The 25,902-nt window shown below is 37.3% G+C and overlaps 1 protein-coding gene across 1 annotated transcript; it reads left to right on the forward strand.

Annotated features, from left to right (window-relative positions):
* Positions 1–408: 408 nt before the first annotated feature.
* On the forward strand, positions 409–20,752 carry LOC18433134 (E3 ubiquitin-protein ligase RSL1). The gene is made up of 3 exons (XM_011624636.3): positions 409–1,171; positions 4,692–5,470; positions 20,171–20,752. Exons 1-3 carry the CDS (start codon positions 443–445, stop codon positions 20,388–20,390), a joined length of 1,728 nt encoding a protein of 575 aa, XP_011622938.1. The 5' UTR covers positions 409–442; the 3' UTR covers positions 20,391–20,752.
* The last annotated feature ends 5,150 nt before the right edge of the window (positions 20,753–25,902 follow it).

Genomic DNA, 25,902 nt, shown 5'->3' on the forward strand with positions numbered 1-25,902 from the left:
TTTTATTAAAATTATTATTTTTAGTTTTAAAATTTACTTATTTTTTCATAGTTATGATCTCCATGTTAGAGATTACATGTCCTTAAAAATTAAGCCCAAAAATCCATCTCAAAAATACATTTGTGAATAGCCCAAAATTCCTATATTTTCGGGCTTGCCCGCATAGAAACCAGGTCCTATTTTTATTATTCTTGAAAATATTTATATTTTATTTTTGCTTTTCTAATATGGTGTAGGGGAAGTATAGAAACCTTTCCCTTCTAATATCGGGTATGGGCCTAGTCCTCGGCCCGAGGAGTGGTTTCGAAACGCAACACGTAGCCCTGAAATGAGAGCTGAGCGGGAGCTGTATGTAACAAACCAGGCAAAAAGCATATAGGAAGGACCGAAGTAATGTAGTAACAAATTGAGGCACAGAGAGAGGAGGCGCGCAGAGCAGCAGATGGAGACGGACGGGCTGGACGTTCTCGTGACTGAGCAGAAGAAGGAAGTGATGGATGCCGCTTCTCTCTCCTCTGACCTCGATCTCGCCTTCAGGTTACAAATGGAAGAAGCCATGGGCGCCTCACGCAACCTCCAGACGCTTTCCTCTTCTTCTCTCAAACTCACATCCTCTCTTCCCTCTTCTTCTTCGTCTACTGTCTCAGAGCCTCCTCTCGCTTCGACCCTCAAAATCTCAGAAGAGGAGGAGGACATGTCTTATGCCTTGAGGCTTCAAGCCCTCGAGATTGAGAAATTCGAGCAAGAGAAGAAGGATGGGTTCCAAAGCCAAGAAGAGATACGGCGACTCTCTGATCAAATTAGGGTTGTATCCCATGATGCCAAGTTTGCCCGTGCAGTTAAAGAGATGCCTGATGAGGAGTGGGAGGACACAGGTGACTGGTTCGAGGACCCCATTGAGCCCTCGAGAGAGTACCCGTTCAGGCTTTATTTCAAGGGGATGATAAGCAATGAATATGTTCAGGGTTCTTGGAAATCGCTCTCGGCTATGGGGATTGTGATTTGTGATGGTTATGATAATGTGGTGTTGGAGATTGAGAAGGCTGGGGAGAATGATTTGAGAAGGGGGGTTGCAGAAGCAAAGTCCTTAATTGAGGGCCTTACTGCTGCCTTGTCCCTTAATATTAGGCAAATTGATGTCTACTGCGATTATGCAACCTTGATTAATCAGGTAGGTTCTTCAGTTCCTCTCTTATGTTGGTTTTTTTTTCTTTTTGTTAGTGTTGAGGATGTTTGAGCCAGTGTTTTCTTTGTCATTTTGGAGTTAGTTGAATAATTTGAATCCATAGAGAAAACCCCAGTTATCCTTTCAAAATTGGTTTTCCACTTTCCTACCTTTCCATTTAAATCTGCAAAATAAGCTAGAGAGCTCGATTTTGGTTGCATCTTTTGCGAACTTGGGGCTCTTCTTTGTAAAGGGAGAATCTCAGCTAGTTTTTACCTCTGGATTGGTCATGAATCGTAATTCAATTGCTTGAATAGGATTCCTACTTGATTGCTTTTATTTCTATCTTGCATTTCCTCCATTGTTTTTAGAGTTTTATTGTTGATCTTTTATTTTATGAGCAAACCTTTCTACTTTGTGTATGATTATTGGCACTGTTGACATATGATGGTTATTAGGTGATGTTTCACTTTAAATGTAGTGTTATCCAGCCAAATTGAGGTCCTGGCCTCGGTTCAACAGGCCATCACTTTTCAAACTTGATCATATCTTGAACTTTGATTTGATTAGAATTTTTTCTTAAGTGAAGTGTTATCCAGCCAAATTGAGTTCCTGGCTCGTTTCAGCAGGCCATCACTTTTCAAACTTGATCATATCTTGAGCTTTGATTTGATTATAATTTTTTCCTGGTATGGTCATATATGAATTGAACTAAATAATAACTTGCACGCGCACACACAAATTGATCATGTTTTCATCATTGCATAGTTCTCAAAATGCCCTCAAGAAAGGGTGCGACCTAGATCTGGACTTCAGCTCTCCACTTGTCTAAAATATAAAATATTAACCGCAGGCTTTAAGGTTTGTCTATCATTAATGTTTTAAAATCTCTTTCCTTCCTTAGTGAGCAGTTCCTCAAGAAGAAAAATCTCTTTCCTTCCTTTCCTGTTTCAAGTCTATTTCCCCTGCATTAAATATTTTAGCCTACTGTGTCTCTTGAAAGAATCTATCTCAACCAAAAGGTACCTCAATGATTTGAGATGCTTTCTTTTAAAACCATACACGTGAACATGGTTTTGCGATGGAAGCATACCTATGAGATTTTATTCTTTTGGTTTTATACTTTTTGGAAATTCAAGTGCTCAGTAGCAAGGTTGTGTCAATTGTTAAGTAATAGACAACCAAAGCGAGTATGTGAATCAGTTTCTGTTTTTTAATTTTTTGCTTTGCCTTTCTCCAGTTTCTCTGGACTCTACCTTCATACCTAGCCTATGCTTCCATTGCCATACATGCAGAACCCTCGAAATAAAATATTTAGCTTGCCCTATTTTTCTGGAAATAATCTATATCAACCAAAAGGTGCCTCAAGGATTTGAGATATTTTCTTTTAAAGCCACACCAAACATGGTTTTGCGATTGCTTTCATCTTCCATGGAGGCATACCTGTGAGATTTTATTCTCTTCATTTTATTCTTTTGGAAAGTCAAATGTTTAATAGGAAAGGATCAGTTGTTATGAAATATTAAGGGATTATGTCAATCAGCTTCTGTGCCTGCTTTCGAATTTGTTTGCTTTGCCTTGCTTCTGTGCCCACACCAAACATGGTTTTGCGATTTCTTTCATCTCCCATGGAGGCATACCTGTGAGATTTTATTCTTTTGGAAAGTCAAATGTTTAATAGGAAAGGTTCAGTTGTTATGAAATATAAAGGGATTATGTCAATCAGCTTCTGTGCCCGCTTTCGAATTTGTTTGTTTTTCCTTCCACCAGTTGCTGTGGACTCTACCTTCATACAACAGCCCACACTGCCATATCCATCTAATTCCCTTTGTGATCTCCATTGCTGTTCATGTAGAGCCCAATATAATTCTGGATGAGACATGATGGAGAGAAGTCAAACACTGTAACACATCAGGCTCCTTGTTTGATACGTGGGAAGTGAAACAAGCATAAGGTGGGCTGGACGTTTTACATCACACGAAGAAAAATGCTATCTTGCCCTTGATTGGCAGTACAGTTGTAGTAAAGTACAATAGAGATGAGTCTTATTGAGTTTTTAGTCATATAAAATATGAAAACAACAACTAGATTTATATAAGCAGGCAATATGAGCGGATCTGTGGCATTGAAAGCATAAAGGAGGACGATGTGGGAATCCTCCTTTTGCAGCATTAAAGGGATGTGAACAGTCTTCAGCCTTATGTGCATTCGGGAAAAGCGCAAGGGGGGATTAGCCAACAACAGGGATAGCTTGTCTACCATGTGATTTCTGGTTGTCTTAGGGAGGGTATATGACATTGTTGGGTGCGGAATGTGAATGAATGGCGGCTGGTCAGCACATGGATGACAGTATGGAGGAGTGGGTGTGTTGAGTGTTGGGAGTGGCAGGCTTGTTTGATAAGGCGCCACTGGGAAGGAGGCAAGGTGGGGGTGACATGTGGCGACATGCGTGGGGGCCAAGATGTAAAGTCAGAAATGGTGATTAGGATCTTCTGGATAGGAGGGATGGAATGTTTTGTATGCAGTTTTTAGGGTTTCCCTGTCGATGTGGTGTGGTGTTTTAGATGAAGCCTGGAGGGTGAATCCTGGTTGAGGAATGGTCTCAAGTGGTGGGGAAGAGCGATAAGCAGTCATGGTTCAGGATTGCGAAGAGGGAAGGCATTTTGTAAGAGAAATAGAAGCTGAAGACTGAGGATGTGCAGTGGGACTTAAAGAGGGTATTTTGAAAAGGGACATGATCAGTAGAAGTAGAGGGAAATGGATGTTGGATAAGGTAACCTTCATTAGAAGTAGCTTGGAATGGTGGGTGTAAGGGAGGGCTTTCCCATAGATGTTTCAAGGGAACACCAGAAAATTAAATTTAGTATAAAATTGATATTTCTTTAATTATAATTGACCTCTTTGTTAATGCACAATAATAGCTAATTTTTTGAAAGGCACAATAATAGCTAATTGTTGATTAAAGAAAAGAAAAAACTTACAGTGGGTGAATAATGTGACTTTGTGTATGCATGTGTATATATTTGCATAAGCATGTGCAGATGTATGTATGGGTACCATTATTAGTTGTATGCATGCATGCGTATGTGTATGTTAGGTTAGATAAGCTGGTATTCCTAGTGACAATTGAGAAACCTCAAAATCTCAGCATCCCTTAATATGAAGCATGTTTATCTCTTTCATATGCCAAAGTCATGTGACTAGGGATCATTAAGGATTTCTAGCTAGTTTGAGGCAAGTATCAATTAATACGGGTCTCTTTGTTATTTTATTTTTGGAGGAATATTCGAGACTAGTTTCTTTATCTCAACCAACTTGCAAATAAATTTTTAACAAGTGAGTTTGACCAATTTAGACTTTGGCAGTTTAAGCGGTACCTGATATGGACACCAGTGTGCAGATATGAAACCCTGATTTGAACTTAACATACTTTATATATCTTTGATATGTACCAAAGGAGATTTGATCATCCGATTATTATCTAATATTACTGAATGTCCTAATATTCACTGCATTAATTTTGCAGGTTCAAGGGAGGTGGAATGCGAAGGGACAGCTTGGACCTTTAATTGATCAAGTGCGGTTGTTGAGAAAGAAATTTGATAGCTTTCATATGTATTTGGTGACACGAACTGATATTAAGTTTTCTTTTAGACTGGCTCGAAGGGCAATAGATTCACAACTCACCAAGGCTACCAATAGTAATGCGAGTAACACCTTAAAACAAACTTGCAGTATCTGCTTAGAGGACACTGATGTTTCCCAAATGTTCATGGTTGATGGTTGTGCTCATCGCTATTGCTTCTCTTGCATGAGACAACATGTGGAAGTTCAGCTGAGTCATGGGGTGCTGCCTGGATGCCCTCATGAGGGATGCAAAACCAATCTGAATGTTGATAGCTCTAGGAAATTCTTGCCTACGAAGTTAATTGAGATCATGATCCAGCGGTTGGAGGAGGCAGCTATACCTGAAACAGATAAATTGTACTGCCCATACCCAAAGTGCTCAGCTTTAATGTCTAAGAGAGAAATGCAAAGTAATCAGCAGGCTTCCTCATCTTCACATCATACTGCGGATTCCCCAGGACTCAGGAGATGTATCAAATGCCAAGGACCCTTTTGTCTTAACTGCATAGTACCATGGCATTCTAGGATGACCTGCTGGCAGTATAAGATCCGCAATCCCTATCCCCATACAGAAGATGAAAAGTTACGATCCCTGGCAAACCGAAACTTGTGGCGTCAGTGTGTGAAGTGCAAACACATGATTGAATTGGCAGAAGGTTGCTACCACATGACTTGCAGGTGCCTTTCTATTTTCTCTTGTATGTCTGTAATTTTCTTTGTAGATTATATTCTGTAAGCATAATTTTGCTAGTTCCTGGATTCATAATTTGGAAGCTTGGTAAATTAGCCCGTGGGTTCCATATTTATCATTAGCATACAATTACCTGCCTAATAACTGGTAGGAACAGATCACTCTGAGGCTCTACTAATGCTGCTCTGTGCATGGCTGAGCTAGCAGCAGTCCTTACATCATCCTTTCTTCTTTTTTCTTATTTTTTTATCTTTTGAGTAATAGGATTTTACTTGGACAAAGATTTGAAGATATCAGCTGCTCCTCTTGTGGGACTGAAAGAAAGTTATTATAAAAATGGAAAAGTGCAAAGTTATGATGAAAAGATAATAGAAAGTTGAAAGCAAAGAGTACATGTTGTAAAGTCAACTTTTCTTTTTTTTTCAAAAAAAAGAATGCATGTTTTAATTGCAAATCAAGGGCCTTAAATTAGATATTATTTGAAGCAAAGCCAAAGGTAGTGGAACTAAGAGTGTTATTAAGACAAACCTGATGTCGAACCGGTTGGGGGCACTGGTTTTGTTGGAACGGTTAACTGGTTAGAGAGGCCAAATTTTTAAAAATTTATAGAAAGGAAAATACAAATGATTGAGAAATAGATAAAAATAGAAAAAACCTTAACAAAAGAAAAGTTAGAGGAATTAAAATATTACTATGAATCATTGTTACAAGAACGGTCTATAAAATGCAAAAAATAAAATAAAAAATTCTGTTGAAGACCTATTGGAAGCGGCCACTTTGCAGTTCTCAATGGTTCGACTTGTTTTGGCTGCTTCAAACCCACCGTGGTTCTCAATGGTTCATTGGTGACTTTGCAGTTCTCAATGGTTCGACCGGTTGGGGCTGTGGTTCATTGGTTCCTAGTTCAAACCTGCTGGTTTGCTCCCATCGTAATAACATTTATGAAGGTACCACTCAGTCAGACCTGAATGAAGCAGCGGTTCATTGATTCGTGGTCCAAACTTGCTAATTTGATCCTGTCTTAATAACATTTCTGAAGTACCACCCATTCTGACATGAATGCAAAGCGATAGCATGACTGCTAGTTGTAGATAATATGACTTTTTAATTATCCAAGTTAAGTTAGTTTCCTAATTCTGTTAAAGAGTATGAAGATTCTTTATGTGTTCTATAAGGTCTAGTTTTTTGAAACTGTAAAGAAACTAGTGACTTAATTTGAAGCAATCTAGGAGATTAGGAAGTTTAAGAAAGTAGAGATAGCTTGTCCCATGCTAAGACAGACATAGCGGTGCGAACCTATATAAATACCCATGCGTGCAGGCCTATGGCCAATTCAATTTGAGTTGAGTAACAAAATTTTGGTTTCAACCATAGTTACCAAAATCTCTCACCCAAGGTCGTGATTCTAATTTGGTATCCCAATTCTGCGATTCTAACAAGGAATTTTCATGGAATCTGTTTCCATGAAGTCGGGATTTTCGATTTCTTATTTTAGGAATCTCGATTCCAATCCGTATAACATCATTTCTAATAATTATTGATTATCGATTCCACAATTTTTGAATCTTGATTCTATATTTGTCGAATCGGGATTCCACATATAATGATAATCTCTCCATCAAATTAGAAGCGAAAACATAGGGCCGTGAACTATAAAATAAACAATTGAAAACCTATGAGAAGCATCAAATTAGAAGTTCGATTCCAAAGATATCATAATCTCGATAATTATATGAAGGAATCTCGATTCCATATGGTTGATTCCAAATGGGTCAGAGATGGAATATCGATTCCATATATGTAAGGATCCCAATTATGTTCTGGTCAAATCTCAATTTCTACAAGTATGAATCTCGTTTCCCGCAATTCCCTTTGTACGGACTGCAAATTCCAAAAACATGAATCTTCTAGCCAACTACGATTCCACAATTCTAATCCCTAAAACGATTCAGAATCTCAAGTGTCTCCAGAAACTATAGTGTCAATTGTGATGAGATGTCACCTTTGGAGGAGATATTGCTGAAATCTTTTTGTAGAGAGGACTCTAAATGGGTGAAGAATTTGATAGTGGTGAATATACAAGACAAGAGGGGAAAGAAGGGGCCAAGCTTACATAGGGAGATTGTCAAATCTGTAAGCAATGGTTTTGGGGAATCTCTCTTTTAAAAAAGAAGAAGATGGGCTCTTACCTGGGTTTGGGATAGTCTCCCTAAACATTAAAGCCCCTCTTTTTCTTTTGTTAGGGCAATACCCCAAAATCCTAGCTTGGGGATTGGAGGCTTTTCCCACATAAGCTTGAGCACCTTCTTCTTTCTCCTCTTCTGTGGAATATCCCCATCTAAGATTTGTTGCCACCAAATTTGTCACCCATTCAAACCCTTGCACAAACCCTATTCATTCCTCTCCAAACCCTGGGTAAATTAGCTCAATAGTATGCTAATCATATACCTTCCCTTGACAGCTTAAAAGCCAAGTTTAAACCCTAGATTTCCTTTACAGTTATCATAATATCTTATTGGACTTTGAGGCAACGTATTCCTACCTTAAAACTCTTGAGGCCTTAATCAAATATTGCCCTAATCATACTAAATGCTTCCCTGTTGACCTTGCCAGTTCCTACCCCTTGTTGGCCTCTTATGACCCACTCCTATTCAATTAGGAGATCTCAAGACTTCTAAAACCATGCATGCTAATTACTGGACGAACCAATAACACTTTGGGGCCTGTAAATCCTAACCTAATTAGATTTTCGTATCGTACCTAAACCCTTTCTTCCTACAGTCACCTCGTGTAGGAGCCAAGCACTCTTGGTCTCATACTCCTACATCAAATTTCTTGTTATGCACTAGCTAGAAACATGTGTTTCTCTCTACAATTTAGACAGGAAAAACTGATCTCATAGTTTTATCCATGGCCATATTTAAGTATGATATGGCATATATTTGACAATCTCGACTACTTTGTACCTTTTCATGTGAGTATCAGTTGTCTGTTTGCAGAGAGAAAGATTATGTAAAGCTTTTGTACTTCTTCTGTTTTTCATGAAGTACCAGTGGTCCATTTGCAAAGAGAGAACTCTGGTTAGATCGGTTTTTACTTTATTTGGAAGGTGAGATTCTTCTTTTGGATGGACTTCTGTAGTTGGTCTTGTTTTGGGCTTCCTCATACATGAGGCAGCTGCCCAGATGGTCTAGGTTGCCAGGTCCTCCTAGTTATTAGCTGCCATTATCTAGCACTTCGACAACATTGCCTGCACCCTCCCACACATCATTTCTAAATTTGCACAGACCAGCGGAGATACTCACATGTGTCGTCCATGATTAGTTTTACTTTAATAAATTTGGTGATCAAATATGCATTGGTCAGAGAGCATTCTTGTCCTTCATGCTATCCATGTTCTGCATCATGCACAGAAGTTGTTCATTTACATTTGTGAGGTCCCTACATGTGTGAAGGCCATTGCTATTCATTTGACTACCTGTATTCTTGCTCTGATATAAGATTAGGGATGAAGTCCCATGGCAAACTCCGAATTTTTCCTTTTGCAACTAAAACTATCGAGTCTAGTGCATTGTTTTAAAAAACGGTCCACTTGGTGCCTAGGTGCCCGCCTATGTGTTTTTTAACAAAAAACAGCACTCCTCATGAAAAGGCGCCCGAAACGGGTGTTTGTACCTGGGTGGGCGCCCAGGCGGCTTAGGTGGGTGCCCAACGCCCAGGTTTGGGCGGGGGCCCAACGCCCAGGTCTGGCGGGCGCCCAGTGAAGTCAGACGGAAATTACTTTTTAAATTTGGCCAAAAGGGCGGATGGGTCATTTTGACCCGCAAGTTTGTATAAAAAAGTTATGGGGTTTATTTTTGAACCCCCAAAGTAAAACATGTGTTGCGAAATGGAATAAATTATAAAATTTGACACAAATTTATGTATATATGTGCATTAGGATAGCAAATATTTTTTAAAATGCTATGATTTTCCATTACAAGGCTAAAAATGGATGATTTTCCACTACAGGGTGCCTGTGGATCTGGGCGCCCGCCTAGGCGCTGGGCGCCAGGCTAATCGCCTAGGGGCCACCTAGCGTTTCTTGATACTTTGGTCTAGTGTTATGCACGCATCAACACAATGTTAATGTTTCACGAGTATCATAATTGTATTATTGTTTGGCAAAAGAATGCATATTTCTATGTAAATAGAAAAAAGAAGAAGAAACTTATACTAGATGAGGACTTGAGAGATGGGTGATCACCATAGAAGATATCCTAAAAAGAATTATATGGAAATCATGTTCAAGAGTTCGGAAGAAAACTGATACAAGAAAATATAAAAAATGATGAAAGTATTATATTAAAGCTTCATTTTGCAAAGCTTCCAGAATGGATTATGATGTGATATGCAAGGGATGGTATTGGTGATTAGCAGATCTTGGTTTGCGACACTGAATGTCATTCTAGCTTACAAGCGTTGTTTTACATTTTATTTGAAAAAATTGCCAACATTACTTTTTTTTCTGTTGCATGGCATGCAATGGTGCGCTGTCAATATCAAAACATAAGAATTGTTAAAATAATAGGATGATTGTGAGATAGGAAATGGCTCAATATTGTCTTGAATTGATGATCTTGGTAAACATCGGTGTAACTCTACTGTCCCTGCCATGGTTTTAAATGCGGCCACATTGCCGAATAATGCGTTATGCACTGGCAACCTCATCGCATGAGGCTGCATATGCAGTTTGGAGGGATGCACATGCATATGCGCCGCATCCCTCTGCATATGCGGCCGCATTGCGCAGAGCCTGCATAAGGCGCATATGTGGCCAGCGAGTGATGTGAAAAAAAGCCACTCGAGAAGCGGTATTTTCTACTGTTTGTGCCCCAAAAAAGGAGGGAAAGGGTTGGGGGGCATTAAATCCCTCGAATTTCCAAAAACAGCCACATCCATGGCCTTTACTTCATCAAATCGATAAAAAAAAAAAGGTCGCAAAAATTTATTTTTTAAAAATTCTTAGATTTTTGTCTTGGATGATCTTTGGTTGTTGATTTGTTTCTTTTGGGTCATGATTTGAGGAAGTTTTAGTGAAGTTTTGACAACAAGTCTGATCTATTAAGGGATAGTGGATACAAATTTGTTTAAACTCGTTAATCTTTATGGACTTTTAGTTTGTATTTTGTAACTTTGAAGTTTGTGGTTGTAAATTTGTGATTATGGTAGTTGAATGATTTATGAAGCTAGTTTCAAGTTTCTACTTTCTAATGTCTTCTATTGTTTATCGAGGGATAGTGGATACAAAATCCGCGACAACTGATACTTTTGGAGTTAATGAATAAATTAAATACCTACTATCACATTAATCACCTTCATGTTTTTTTCAATGTATTAACCAATTTTTTTAGATTTTTTAGAATTTTTTTATAATTATTGACTGCATCGGGGTGATGAGAACTATCCAGGGATCAAGCTTACGAGTCATACTATGAAGCTCTAGGAGAGAGTGATTGAGCATCGACTAAGACATGAAACGAGTGTATTTAAAAACCAATTTAGTTTTATGTCAGGAAGGTCAATAACTGAGGCTATTTTCCTACTTGGCAATTGATTGAGCAGTTTAGAGCGAAGGGAAAAGACCTCCACATGGTCTTTATTGACCTAGAAAAAGCTTATGATAGAGTAACTCAAGATTTGATTTGGAGGGTGCTGGAAAAGAAATGAGTCTCCAAACACTACATTGACTTAGTGAGAGATATGTACGATGGAGCGCTAACTAGTGTGCGAACAAGTAGTGGAGAGACGAGTGAATTTTCAGTGGCAATAAGTCTACATCTTGAGCTCGTACCTCTTTGTCTTAGTTATGGATGATTTAACTAGACACCTGCACGATGAGGTACTGTGGTGCATGTTGTTCGCAGATGACATAGTTTTGATTGATCAGACCCCAAAATATGTCAACACAAAGTTGGTACTTTGGAGGGATGCTCTAGATACCAAAGGTTCTAAAAAATAGCCGGACTAAGAAAGAGTATATGAAATGCAAGTTTATTAGTAATAGGAGTAGAGGCAAGGAAGTTGTGAAAGTTTACGTTCAGGAAGTACAAAAAAGACCACACTTTCAATACCTTGGGTCGATAAACTAGGAAAATGGAGAGATTGTGGAAGATGTCGCACATAGAATTAGAGTTGGGTGGGCGAAGTGGAGATGTGCAACTGGAATTTTATGTGATTGTCGCATAGCAATGAAGCTGAAGGATAAGTTCTATAGGATAGCTTTGAGACCATCTTTGCTTTATATGGTAGAATGTTAGACGGGCAAAAAACAATTTATCCATAACATGAGTGTAGCAGAGATGAAGATTGATGAGTTCCAAGACAAAAAGGGACAAAATCTGAAATGAATTCATTTGGGAAAATTTAGGTATGGCACGAATAGGCGATAAGATGAGAGAGAGTAGACTTAGGCGGGCTGGCCATGTGTAGCGTCGACCCAATACAACACCTGTTAGGAGGTGTAAGTTTGTTCAAGTGGAAGGATTGAAAAAGGCAAGGGGTAGGCCTAAAAGGACGTGGTTGGAAGTAGTCCGGAAAGATATGGGGACTTGTGGCCTCCCTGAGGATATGGCCTTAAATAAAGCAGTATGGGAAACCAGGATTCGTGTAGTCGACTCTAATTAATTGGAAAAAGGCTATGATGATGATGATGATGATGATGATCGGGGTGATGCACTCGCATGTGGACCCCAATCAGCCGCATCCCACGTTTTAAAACACTGGTCCCTGCCCAATGTGCATTCTTGGCATTGATACGACTACACCCTTTATGCTTTTAACTGCCATATTTGTTTCTTGCATTTTAAGTTTCATATAGCTGTTCTTGTTGCATTCTAATGATGTTCTCCATGAAAGTGGCTGCAACATAAATGTCTATGTCAATAGGGCATTGGTGTAACTCCAGCTTGCAGTCTTATGTTAATCTCCATTAGCATGGGTGTCTCCATACCAAAAAGTTCATGTGTTCTGTTACTCCATACTAAAGTATCCTTAGGAGTATCTCCTATGTGTTGGTTCTACAAAAAAATGTCATACGATAAATGCTTTGAAACCTTCTAGCAGTTCATGTCTGAAATCCTAATAATACAATTCAATTAAAATGGTTACAGGAGAATATGTCTACAATTTGTTCCCAATGAATTGTGAAAATTTAAATTTAGTAATTTATGCTTGTTCTTAGGTTCAACATAATTTGGAAAGGGAAAAGAAATTCTTTTTCAATCAAACTAGTTCAAATCTATTCCTTTGTAGATGAATGCTGAAAATGAATTCATAAGAGATTAAAGAAACTTGGATGACGAAGACAGAGGTTTCACCATGCCCTTTCATTACTTGTACCTCTGTTTGATACTGCCCAATAACCTCTTATGTGAATAGCCAAAATAATCCATGATTTTACAAATGGCCAAACAGGTCTATGGAGTCGTTTTTGGGTCATTTCCTCTTCTTGCAAAACTGTGGTACTCTTCTTGCAAAACCTGTATCCTCTATTCGATACTGCCCAAACGCTTTATGGAGTCTTTTTTGGGTCATTTCCTCATTTAGAAAAGTTGTGGTACTCTTCTTGCAAAACCTGTATCCTCTATTCGATACTGCCCAAAATCTTCCACAAAATAGCCAAAAGAATATATTATTTTATAAAGGGTGCGGTTTGTATAGAGCCTAGGCTCTAAACAATCAAATTAGAGCCTACCTTCAAATAGTATCGAGAAATGTGGTTTCAATATTGGAAATCTTTGTGATAGCCTTAAAATATAGTTTCATATTTATTTATGAAGTTTAAAGCTTCAAAAATAGTGTAGATCGACATATCTATGAAAACTTGAAAATCTTGAAAACTAAGGATCCAAAAATGTGTTACAAAATACACTATTTCTAAAACTTGGAATCCATTATTTTTTTGTGTCCATGCATCTTGATGTCAAGATGATCAATTTGAAGATATTTGGGCATCCAAACAACCTCTTCTAGTGAAATTTTGGAGGTAGGCTCAAATTTGATTGTTTAGAGCCTCGGCTCTATATATACTTTTCCCTTTTATAAATGCCCAATAAGCTTTATGGAGCCATTCTTTTCTTCTATATTGCCTCTTGTTGTAAAACCTAGCACTCTTTGGGCTGAGCATGAGCTTCTTAATTAGGGATTGGACTTTATTTGTTAGTTCTTGACGATTGCAATGGTGTACAATGAAAGAAACCATGGCTCAGATGTGAAACTAAGACCCTTGGCAGTCCGAATGACTCTGGCGAGTCCATGACCGCCCGATTTTGCAACAAGCCTCCCAAAGAGCGAAAACATTTCAAGAAGAATTGGGAATAATCTGGAAAAAGGGAAGATTAGGAAAGACAAAAAATAATGATAAACCACATAAAAGAATGTGAAAGATGAGAAAAAGTCTTTTGAAAAGATAGACAAAATAGAAAACTTGTTAAAGCTTATTTTTTCAGAAAATTCTCATTAAAAAATGGAAAAATAGAAAAACAATTTAAAATATGTCGAACCGGATTGAGAATTCGTCGGGCTGATTCGGATCCCATAAAATATCGGGAATCAGTCGGTTCCCTCCTTGAATTGGCTAGTTCCCACCGGATCTTGCCAGTTCTCTAATAGGCTTTGTTAGCCTGTCAAAACCAACCCCGCCTTTTTTTTTTTTTTTCCACTTTTAATCTTTTAATGACTGGTTTGCCGACCCTGATCGCCTATCCCTCAAACCGGATCAACTATCCAAGTCGTCGATGTACAGAACCAGATTGAAACTATGGAGGGGCGATCCAGATCACTGAACCGTGTTTTAAAGTATTGAAATGTATTATACAAACCCAAGAGCTGGGGGTGTTCCGGACTTGGCATCCTGCCAAGTCTGAGTGATTCACGGGATCCTGAGTCAACTCGCCCGAGTTTCAAGTTATACTGCTATTGCTCAACTACCCGATAAAAAAAGAAACATAATCTTGAAATAAGGTTGTCTTTAACGTAAGGACATGGTGGGTGCTTTTGAGAAGGGGAATCTCTTTCTTTGGTGCAGTGGGAATCTTTTGAAATTGAACTAGCACCTTTTTTTGGGTGCTTATCTGCTTATAAAAAGTAGTTATTTCATCATTATCATCATCATCACCTTCCGAGCCTTGTCCCAACTATTTGGGGTTGGCTGCATAAATTCTATTATGCCATTCTGCTCTATCAAGGGCCATATTCTCAAGACCATAAGTCAATCAACATATCGTTTCTTGTTACTTCCATCCATATCCTTTTCTCGTTTCTAGTGCCTCCTAATCGATGATGTATACAAAAAGTAGTTATTTTCTTGTTAAAAAGTTTGGAAGTCACATCTATCTGTAGTTTGAATCGTTATCTGAAATAGAATGCTTCTCATGGTTTGCCATATGGCTGGTTGTTCTTGGTGAAATACTAAGTAAATACAAAAATGAAATAATTGAGGAATTTCCATGTTGATCTTATGGACTGAATTTGGGATATTTTGTATATAATAGTTTAGAAATTAGACCTGCTTTTGTTAATAGATGAATGGGAGAACCTCACAAGGACCAGGTTTCAAATTTGGGCTAGGACATTTTTTGTGCTGCTTCAATGCTTTTCTGCGCTAGGATGGGTTTAGAAATTAGACCTTCTTCAATGCTTTTGTATTCAATATTTGTTGACATGTGACACCAAAGAATATTCAAGGTGCCATGTTTAAACTGATTTAGTGCTGTCTAGGTTTTGGTCCTTATATTCTAGGGAAGTTTGAAGGCTATTTTGGGACAGACATAAATGTCTGTCCAACATAAGCATAATTTTTCCTTCAAATATATTGTATTGGGCACAACAAATTTATACAATTTGAATTGTCATTACATGTAGCTAATGGTATTACACACTGGTATGTAAAATTAAAATGCCAATTAAAAAATAAAATTGGATACAAATATCCAATGTATGCAAGCACGTGTCCAGCTTCTATACATGTGCACTTGAAGTCCAGTATACATATATCTAAGTCATGGTTTATGTTTGTATGCGGTCGGAATATGGATGTGTGGCCCAAGTTTCAAACAAGCGTTGATGACTGTCATCTGGCATCCAAAACCTCGTGCAGATCATACTGAAAGAATTTCAGATACAGCTTGTGACACTTAAAGATGTATCATTTAGCACACATGAAGTTTCAATTTACATGTCAGCTACACTGATTGTAGGCCAAAATATATCTGGTGCATGTGTCTTGAATGGCTTCATAATAGATCATTGAAGAATTGGAAAGAAGTATGAGTAGATCCCTGAAAGAAAGGGAGTAAGTATTCATTGCCTTCAGGAGAAGTGGTACGCATTTTTTTGAATATTAACTATATTTCATTAAAGAATTGCAAAAGCATATAGTCCAAAAACATTGTCCTTGAAGGCCTTTCTCCAAATTTGGTACTGTCTATCTTTGTAATAGACTAATCACAAGTGCTGGTGTTAGGACACTGTATTTCACTAACATATCAGCAACCTCATTGGTTCCCTTAATTAATGGTGTTAAGGAGATCCTTAAGTTGCTGATAAGGTCAAAAATCTCATAGAAATTTTTTACCAATCACTAAGGTTAACTAACCCATTATATTTGCAGAATTACCCTCAATACTCTCCTAATTAGGGTCAAGACATCTCAACCTTGTAAGACTTTTACTTCTGTCATGTGTGTCACATACCCCTGCTGATCCTTAATATATCTTTAGTGCTCTTCTGAGGTGTCCTCAAATTAATCCACCTACACCCACTTGGCCAGTGTTTCCGTTTGCTCTTCCTTCAAAATTATGTTTTATAGTTCCTTCTTATGATGAGCCGACTCCAATTAATTGGGAAAATGCTAAAATGATGATGATGTAAAATGATGGTGAGTTCCTTCTTTTGATGGAGTCCATCTGGCTGAGCATTGCAGGGTTGTGATTCCCTTGAGATAGATTACCACCGATCATGGGGATTGCTGTATGAGCACCCCCATTTTTTACTTATTAATGCACATGATGTTATACTTTCTTTTGTTCTATCTTTCAACCATATCACTCAAATGGGTTTTGTTCTTGAAACACCTGCTATTTTCTTCCAAGCAGTTGTGCTATAGGATAGCTAATATGCTTAATTTTTATGGAGCTTGGTCTGTGGCAGGTCAGAGTGGTACATATTATTCTTAAAAAAACAGATTGGATTTGTTAATTTTACTTATGCTGAGAAGACAACGAGGCACGCTAGACTTCTGGCGTGAAAGAACTGCGCAATAAAGGCATACCCAGGACAATGAATACTTATATTAAAATCAGTGCGTTACATTAGGGAAACAACTTTACAAGAATGCCCCTTGTACAAATACCTATTCCCAAACCTTCCAACATTAAGACAAACCTTCAAACACTTTCAATACTCCCCCTCAAGTTTAAACATCTACAAATTGCTTCTTAGGTAATCATGCCTTGCCCTTGATAAACTTTTTGTGAATATATCCACGATTTGATTTTCTGTACCAATGAATATTGCTTCAAGCTCTTCAATCGCTATCTTTTGTCAGATAAAATGGTAATCAATCTCAATGCGCTTTGTCCTTCATGAAAATTGGGTTTGAAACGATTGCTAGAGCATTTATGAAAAACGGGGAAGACCCAAAGGGACATGGTTGGAAGTAGTGAAAATAGATATGGAACTTATGGTCTTATTGAGGTTATGGCCCTTTATAGAGCGAGCATAATGGTGGAACACAATTAATGGGCCCTACCCCAAAGTTGGGATAAGACTTTGATGTTGATGATGATGATGATGATGAGAAAGACGACCTGCCAACTTTACAAGCCAACCAAGATACGAGACTAAGAACCCATGTAATCTCTGCCACCGTTCTAGCGAGAGCCTTGTATTCTGCTTCATTGCTTGATCTAGCAACCATTTTTTATTTTTGACTCCCCCAAGATATTAAATTATCTAAAGAAAGAACACAATAACCCAAAACTAATTTTGTGGAATTAGGACCTCCTGCTCAGTCTGTATCTCAATATCCAATTACAGACCCCAAATCCAGACTCACTTGTTTATTTTTCTTATATAACAAACTGCTGCCAAGGGAACCTTTCACATATCTCATAATCCTTTTCAATGCCTCCGTGTGTATGGTAGTTTCTGCATGCATGTACTGACATACTTGATTAACATCATATGAAATATCTAGGCGATTAAGAGTAAAATACAGTAATGCCACTGCCATACTTCTGTATTTTTCTGGCTCTAACTGTGGATCTCCTTGATCAGCACATAATCTTCTATTCAAGGCTACTGGAGTGCAAAAAGGTTCACAACTCAACATATTGGCCTTTTCTAGCATATCTAAGGCATATTTGTGCTGTGATAAGTGAATCTCACAACAAGAACGATCCACTTGTATTTGTGCTATGAAAAGTGAATCTCACTACAAGAATGATCCACTTCAATTCCCAAAATACGTCAATTCTCATAGGTCCTTCATTTGAAACCTTTCATTGAGGAACTCCTTTGCTTCATTTATCATCCTCATATTACATGTAATAATAATGCTATTTGCATATAACATAATAACAATGCCTTTCTCACCTTTCAAAGGGAATAGAGAGTTATCATTGACAAGGTTTCAAAAAACGCTAGGCGTTGCCCAGCGCTTAGGCAGGCACCTAGGCGGGCGCCCAGAACCTCGGGCGCCCCGTAATTTTAAAAAAGCGAAACCCGCCTAGGCGCCTGCCTAGCCCGCCCAGGTACATTCACCTGGGCGCCCGCCCAGGTACATTCGCCTGGGCGCCCGCCCAGGTACATCCGCTCGTGTAGGGCTGCTTGGGTCTAGGCGGGTGCCTAGGCGCTAGGCGGACTGTTTTTTAAAACATTGATCATTGGTTGATTGAATAAAACCTCTCCCCTTTAAAATACTTTGAAATCAGGTTCTGGATGCCTGCTTCAACCCATATATAGTTCTCTTTAGCTTATAAACATATTCAATTGGTTTTACTTCATGGAATCTAGCCGGCTATTCCATATATACTTCTTCCTTTAACTCATGCAATCAAAGCATTTTTAACATGCAACCAATCAAGCATGAGGGCTAGGGATATAACAACTCCTACGGTAACAATTTTAATACTTGGACCAATAAGTTTCCACATAATCCAAGCTATGCTGTGGGCTAAATCCTCTTGCCACAAATCTTGCTTCTTACACCTTTCCACACTTCCATTAGGTTTATATTTCACTTTATATACCCATTTACAATCGACCACATTCTTGTCTCTTGACCTTCTTACGATGCACCAAGTACGATTAACATTTATGGCTTGTATTTCTTGTGCCATGGCTCTAATCCTCCTCCTCATCTCTTCTAGCTTCAAAGAAATTCCTGGGTTCTTTTATCTTCATTATTTCACACATAAATATCTGAAAATTATGTGTGAAACTTCACTAGCTGATCCATCTAGCAATGGGAAGTTTCACTCTTGCTGATCTTCTCAATCTGATTTCATCTTGCTGCTCATTTTCATGTAGTTCTCTATCTTAAGCCTATTAGAAATCTTGTAAACTTGGCTGTAAATTATGAAGTTGACGTCCAATCTCTAACTTTCTTTAATATACAATTGCATCGTTGCTGGCTTTTTTATTTTACACGAATCGCTTCGTACTTTGCTACTTTTTCATTGCCCAGATCTAGTTGGGGTCCATATGATTTTGTTGGGGCAATTTGTCAGACGGAAGTGGTTGTGGAGAGTCGAGAAAGGAGGCAAGGTCCAAAGTTCAATGGTCCGTAAGATTGTGTCGAAAGGTGGGAGACCATATTGTATGGCCCCTCGGGATTTTAAAGTTGCTGAAACGGTTAGGACACGAGATGCCCAGGGGTTGAGAGTCTAGCCAATGGTCATTCTGACTATTTACCCTAGTTGCCAACCTAACAAGATATCAAATTGCTTGAGAAGTCCTGGTAAGTGGTGGAAATCTCCTTCCATGTGGTAGAGGTTCTTTCATTTGATGAGCCTCTTAGGAGCCAATCATAACCAGTTGAACTGTACTAATCATTTTTTTTATGTTAGTGATTCAAAAAGCAGCCCACCTTGTGCCTAGGCAGCCGCCTAGGTGGGCCCTGGGGGCCTGGGCGGATTGGGGATAGCATACCGCTTCCTTCTCAGTCTAGGGACTGGTCCAATTTTGCTGACCTCAGACCGCAAGGTTTTGAGTTGTCCAATATTTATGATACTAGACAGCTTTTCAGTGTAACTTTTCTTATTAGCTCATGCCCGGTCTGAAATTTTTTATATCGGACTGATCTAAAATAGGATTAACCAGTGTTTGAAACATAGAACCCACACCCAAATGACCCTTAAACTCTCGGGCATCCCTATAGCTGACGATAATAAAACAATTCAAAAAAAAAAAAGACTAAAAAAAAAAAGAAATCGCATGGAGCTCCGCTTAGGCAGAAAGTCGTGGAAAATATGGATGATTATGTAATGCCAGGAATATTTTCTGGAATGTATGTAACTTTTCTCGTTTTACTAGAAGGGGCTTCGACCTTACCCCCCAGAAAATAATTATTAGAAAAAATTAAAGGTCAGGATTAAAAAGAAGTTCCCTTGAGTACTAATAAGTGGATGTCCTTTTGTTTGCAGGTGTGGTTACGAATTTTGCTATACATGTGGGGCTCAGTGGAGAAATAAGAAACCAACTTGTTCATGCAAACTCTGGGATGAGCACAATATTGTTTATGATGAATTGAATGAAGAGGAGGATGATGACGACCATGATGAATACTATGATGAAGAAGATGATTCTGATTCTGAATTTGAAGAAATCCATTATGATGGTACTACCTATCTTGTCCGCCGCTGATGATGGGCTTTAGCTTCTATGTCCAGCAACATCCTTTTCTTTCTAAAGACAGTCGTTGCTTCAGTAAACCGATAAAAATTTGTTGGCATACTTTATTTGTGAAGCATTGGTTGAGAAGCTGGTTGTAAATTCCCAGGAACCCATATTTTTCGTCTTGGATTTCTCTAGTGCCTCTATACAAAAAAGGCAGTCAGACATCCTTTCCTTTGTCGAGGATATCCCATTGACTTGAAAAATGAGTTTTCTAGACTAGATATTCAAACTTTTGAACTTCATGATATGTGAAGAAGCAACGGGAACTTAGTTTTATTTCTTGTTAGATTTGAAGACCATTATGAGATATATACTTTATTTTCTTGTTAGATTTGAAGATCCATTATGCGATATGTACATGAATTATTACCCCAAATTCTTTAACCTTAAAGGTCCCAAATATCTTGTGGATTGCTTTTGGACTAATCAGCAAAGTGGTCGACTGAGAGAGTGGGAGTTGGAAGTTGCAGTTACGAAAGTCGTCGACTGAGAGAGTGGGAGTTGGAAGTTGCAGTTACCAACTAAGGACTTGTGCATGTCTTATAATAATGTTTAAGAAAAAATATAGATAATTTATCTTTGGTATAAGGTGGTCACAATTAATCTTGATCGTTGGATGTGAAATTAATTGGATGCATTTATCCTATTGATCAAGCTCAAATTTCTACAGAAATATTTTCGAATTTTGTGACACCCATGCTATCATATTTCATATTTGATGGTTATAATTGAGTGTGACTTCTTTATATAAAAATAAAGAGTCTCATTATACAATCCCTAATGTTTGACTGGAAGTTTCCATAGTCATGCATAAGTCATCACACCATCCAATGGGAACTGGAGTTTGCCATGCTTCCGTTAGTTTCACAATTTCTCTTATCACCTCGTAATGAGGGGACCCTGCTATAGAGAGTAGAGCTTCTGGGTAAATTCTGTCGAGTAAAATAAAGAAAAATATCTTCATAGATTCCATTTTCAACTTTCATTTACCAGTTGACCTTATTATAGAGAGTAGGGCAAACTATCATGGGCTTCAGGGTAAATTATGTTGGGTAAAATAATGAGAAAATATCTTCATAGATTTTATTTTCAACTTTCATTTATCTATCGACTTAAGGTTGTAAAACCTAATTTACTAAATAGAAATTTACTTTATTATATCTCTTAGCTCTCTAAACATATTTTATTCATTCTTTATTAATTTTTTTAGCCCAAACAATTTTTTTAAAAAAATTGTTTTCTAACCCCTCTCTCTATTCCTTTTCTTTCTCCTCCAATCAACTCCCCAAACACCCCAAAATTGACCGCCCAGAATTTGGGGTTTGGCTAAAGCCCCAATTTGCCGGCCAAAACGCGCCGGGAAGATGAAGCCCCTCTTGACTTACGCCACGCCCTATTAGCCACATGGCTCTTCCTCTTCCTCACGTTTTCCGGCAACCGTCTTTTGGACAAGCTCCTTCGAGCATACAACATGATCAATGAGAAGGGCTCGGTGTTGAAGATGCTTCTAACATGTGCCATCTCCCTCCTCACCTCATGCTGCCCCGAAAGGTTCCTTCCTTGGCTCGCCAGCTAGCTGTACCCCCTGCCCCGAAAGGTTCCTTCCTTGGCTCGCCAGCTAGCTGTACCCGCTGCCCCGAAATCCTCAAGGAACCATGTCAAACTGTCGGTCGCTCAGGCAACTTCAAGAGGTTCAACTACCCTCCTGGCCTTACAAATGGCCTCGCATCCCTCTTCCTCAACACTAATACTAATGATGGTGCTATCTCTTCAACCCTACACTATCCCCACAAACCTCAAATTTTTTGTTTCCATCTCTTAACCTATGGTGTCGCTCTCCCGTCTGGGCTTTTCATCCCTGGTGCCTCTTATGGCTGTTTAGTTGGTCGCGCCATAGCCTCCTCACTTCCTGACCTCGACCCTCGTCTTTTTGCTCTCTTGGGAGCCGCTTCCTTCCTTGGAGGCACCATGTGCATGACTGTCTTTTGTCTGTGTAATCCTTCGGGAGCTTACAAACAACCTCAACATGCTCCCCCTTGTGATGCTCCTTCTTCTAATCTTGAAAACCGTGGCCGATGCTTTTAACCGACGTGTATATGACCAAATAGCGAAAATGAAGGGCCTCCCATTCTTAGAGGACCATGCCGAGCCATACATATTGTTGAGCTGAAATGGGCGGCAAAAAGAGAGAGGAAGAACAGTCTAGAGAGATTGAAACACCTGAGGAGAGAGAGGAAGAACAGTTTAGAGAGAGAAACGCGTGAGGAGAGAGATTGAAACACATGAGGAGAGAGAAGAAGAACAGTTTAGAGAGAGAAATACGTGAGGAGAGAGGAAGAACAGTTAGAGAGAAACACTTGAGGATAGAGAGCAATACCAGTTTAGAGAGAGAAACACTTGAGGAGAGATATTGCAACACGTGAGGGGAGAGTTAAAAAAAAGATGTTTTTTTTAGTTTGTTTGGCTTAAAAGTTAGAATAAAAATAAATAAAGTTATTTGGAGATTAGAATATAAGCTTTAGAAATTTTGGATTTAAAAAGAAAAAGAAGTTGAAAATGGGGTTAATAAAGATATTTTTTTTAAAAAAAAAAAAAAAAGTATAGAACGAGACTATTTACTTTTTATACAAGGTGAGACATTAACTTTGATCATTGGATATTGGGTTGCTGTAATTATTCATTGACTAAGCTCAAATTTCAAAAGAAATTTTCTCAAACTTTGTGATACATTCAAGCTATCAAACTTCGCATCGGATGGTTGTAAGTAATTTTGACCATTTTGTATTAAAGGTAAATGGTCTCATCGTATACAATTTCAAATAAAATTGAGCATTTTAAATACATAAGCTTAAAATACCTATTTATTTTAAGGGTAATTATAAAAAATATCCCTTTTTTTTAAAGAAAAAAATTGAGGCATATGTAAATTTTTTAAAATCTAAGTTCATGCCTATTTACATAAGAAAAAAAAAGGAAAGTGCGAGGCTCTAACCAATCAAATTCGGGTGCACCTTAAAAATTTCGTTTGAAGAGGTTGTTTTGATGTCCAAATATCTTCAACTTGATCATTTTGACCTCAAGATGCATGAGCATGAGAAAAAAAAATGGATTTTAAGTTATAAAATAGTGTATCTTGTAATGTATTTTTGGACAGTCAATTTTCACGATTTTCAAATTTTCATAGATCCACTCAATCTATAATATTTTTGAAGCTTTAAATTTTATAATTAGAGATGACAATATCTTTTATAGCTATCACAAATATTTTCAGTATTGAAACCATATTTCTCGAAACCATTTGAACGTGTGTTCGGCCTTATACAAATTGTACTTTTTACATAATGATGTTCCAGGCTTCTTGATGACCACGAGGTTCATCATAATATTTTAGTATTGTTATATTCACTATTAATGCGGTAATGTTTATCACAGTATTTTGGCACCTTGATACTCGCTAATATCAATAATGAGTATATCATGGCACTAATGGTGTTACGACAGTCACTAATGTATAGCGAGTTCACTATTCAATGAGTATCGAATGGTGAACAGTGGGAGAAGGCCCCCGACCCAATTTTTCATTAATAGAAGAATGGTGAATAGTGTCGTGATACTCATGATTCATATTCACTAAATAGAGCTCAATATTCTAAATTACGGTACTATTAGTGCATGGTATTCCTCATTCATACAATATATTAGTGAGTGTCATTACACTAATATTTACTAATATTAGTAATTATCACGACACTAATATTGTTGTGATAATATGCATTTGTGATGCCTCCCATGAAGTCCCATGGTCATTAAGGGTCCTGTCAAATTTGGTTCTAACAGAAGTGTGAAGGGAATTTCTAAAAAAAAAAGTACTCCTACGTAGGGAAGGGAATTTCTAAAAAAAAAGTACTCCTACGTAGGGAAGGGAATTTCTAAAAAAAAAGTACTCCTACGTAGGGAAGGGAATTTCTAAAAAAAAAGTACTCCTACGTAAATAGGTACGTATGTAGACTTCAAAAAATTTTGCTATGTTTCAAAGTTTTCAAAAAAAAAAAAAAAGATACCTTTAATAATTACCTTTTATTTAATTTTGAGATTCATCAAAATGCTAAAATATCATTACCTATGTATCAAAACGCGCCTATAACACATGATTATGGCCATTTTAAAATTAAATGAAATGAATGAGATATTAAATGCTTCATCTCTTAGACATTTTTTGAGAGAATCTCTTAAATATTTTTGATAAATTTTGATTTAATTCTTTTATTTCCAACCCGTTCTATCTATTTTTCTTTCAAATTCTTTTAGGGCCCGCTTGGATCCCAGATTTTTCAATCTTGAGAAAAGTCAATTTTGGAATAGAGATTTACTGGAATTGATATTTTTTTAGAATATGGTGTATGCTGTTTGGATCGCATCTGATAGAAATAAAAAAAATACAAATTCTCTGTTTGGATTGTCTGAAATATCTTTGTTTTGGAAATGAAAATCCTTTCTCTCTCTCTCTAAATTTTTAGACATAGTTTCTCTCTCTAAAATTTTCTCTAATATTTTAATACAATCTCTTTCAAAAACATAAAATTTGAAATAGTCTCTCCATAAAATTTGAGATAGATTCTCTCCATAAAAATTTTATATATTTTATCTTTTTAAAATTTGATGTAGTTTCTCTTTCTAAAATTTTGAAATACTTTTTCTCTCTAAAACTTAAAATTTGAGATAGCTCTTCTCTATAAAATTTTTGAGATAGTTTCTCTCCCTAAAATATAATATAGTTTCTTTCTCTAAAATCTTAAGATACTTTCTCTATCTAAAACTCAAAATTTGAGAGAGTTTCTTTCTAAAATTTTAATATAGTTTCTCTCTCTAAAAAATTTTAGGTATTTTCTCACTCTAAAATTTGATATAGTTACTCTCGCTACAATTTTAAGATGCTTTCACTCTCTAAAACTTAATGTTTGAGATAGTTTCTCCCTCTAAAATTTTAATATACTTTCTCTCTCTAAAACTTAAATATTGAGATAATTTCTCTATCTAATTTTTTAAAAATAGTTTCTCTCTAAAAATTTCAAGTACTTTCTCTATCTAAGATTTGATATAGTTTCTCTCCAAATTTTTAATATATTTTCTCTAGCTAAAACTTAAAATTTGAGATAGTTTCACTCTTTAAAATTTTCAAGTAGTTTCTCTCTTTAGAATTCTAATATACTTTCTCTCTCTAAAACAAAATTTGAAATAATTTATGTATCTAATTTTTTTTAAATAGTTTCTATCTTTGAATATTTCCAATACTTTCTCTAAATTTGATATAGTTTCTCTCTAAAGTTTTAAGATATTTTCTCTCTAAAACTTAAAAATTGAGATAATTTCTCTCTCTAAAATTTTTCAAGTAGTTTCCCTATCTAAAATTTGATATAGTTTCTAATCTCTAAAATTTTAATATGCTCTCTCTCTCTCTCTAACTTAAAATTTGAGATAA

Source organism: Amborella trichopoda, chromosome 8 (assembly GCF_054954075.1).
Source record: "Amborella trichopoda isolate Santa Cruz 75 chromosome 8, AtrichopodaSantaCruz75HAP2 v2.0, whole genome shotgun sequence".
Lineage (NCBI taxonomy): Eukaryota > Viridiplantae > Streptophyta > Magnoliopsida > Amborellales > Amborellaceae > Amborella > Amborella trichopoda.

Bases quoted from the DNA above. Each gene is read 5' to 3' on its own strand.
- LOC18433134 (XM_011624636.3), top strand. From the start codon at position 443: ATGGAGACGGACGGGCTGGACGTTCTCGTGACTGAGCAGAAGAAGGAA. The intron at 1,172-4,691 runs GTAGGTTCTTCA...TTAATTTTGCAG, and splicing joins ATGCAACCTTGATTAATCAG to GTTCAAGGGAGGTGGAATGC. The intron at 5,471-20,170 runs GTGCCTTTCTAT...TTTTGTTTGCAG, and splicing joins TGCTACCACATGACTTGCAG to GTGTGGTTACGAATTTTGCT.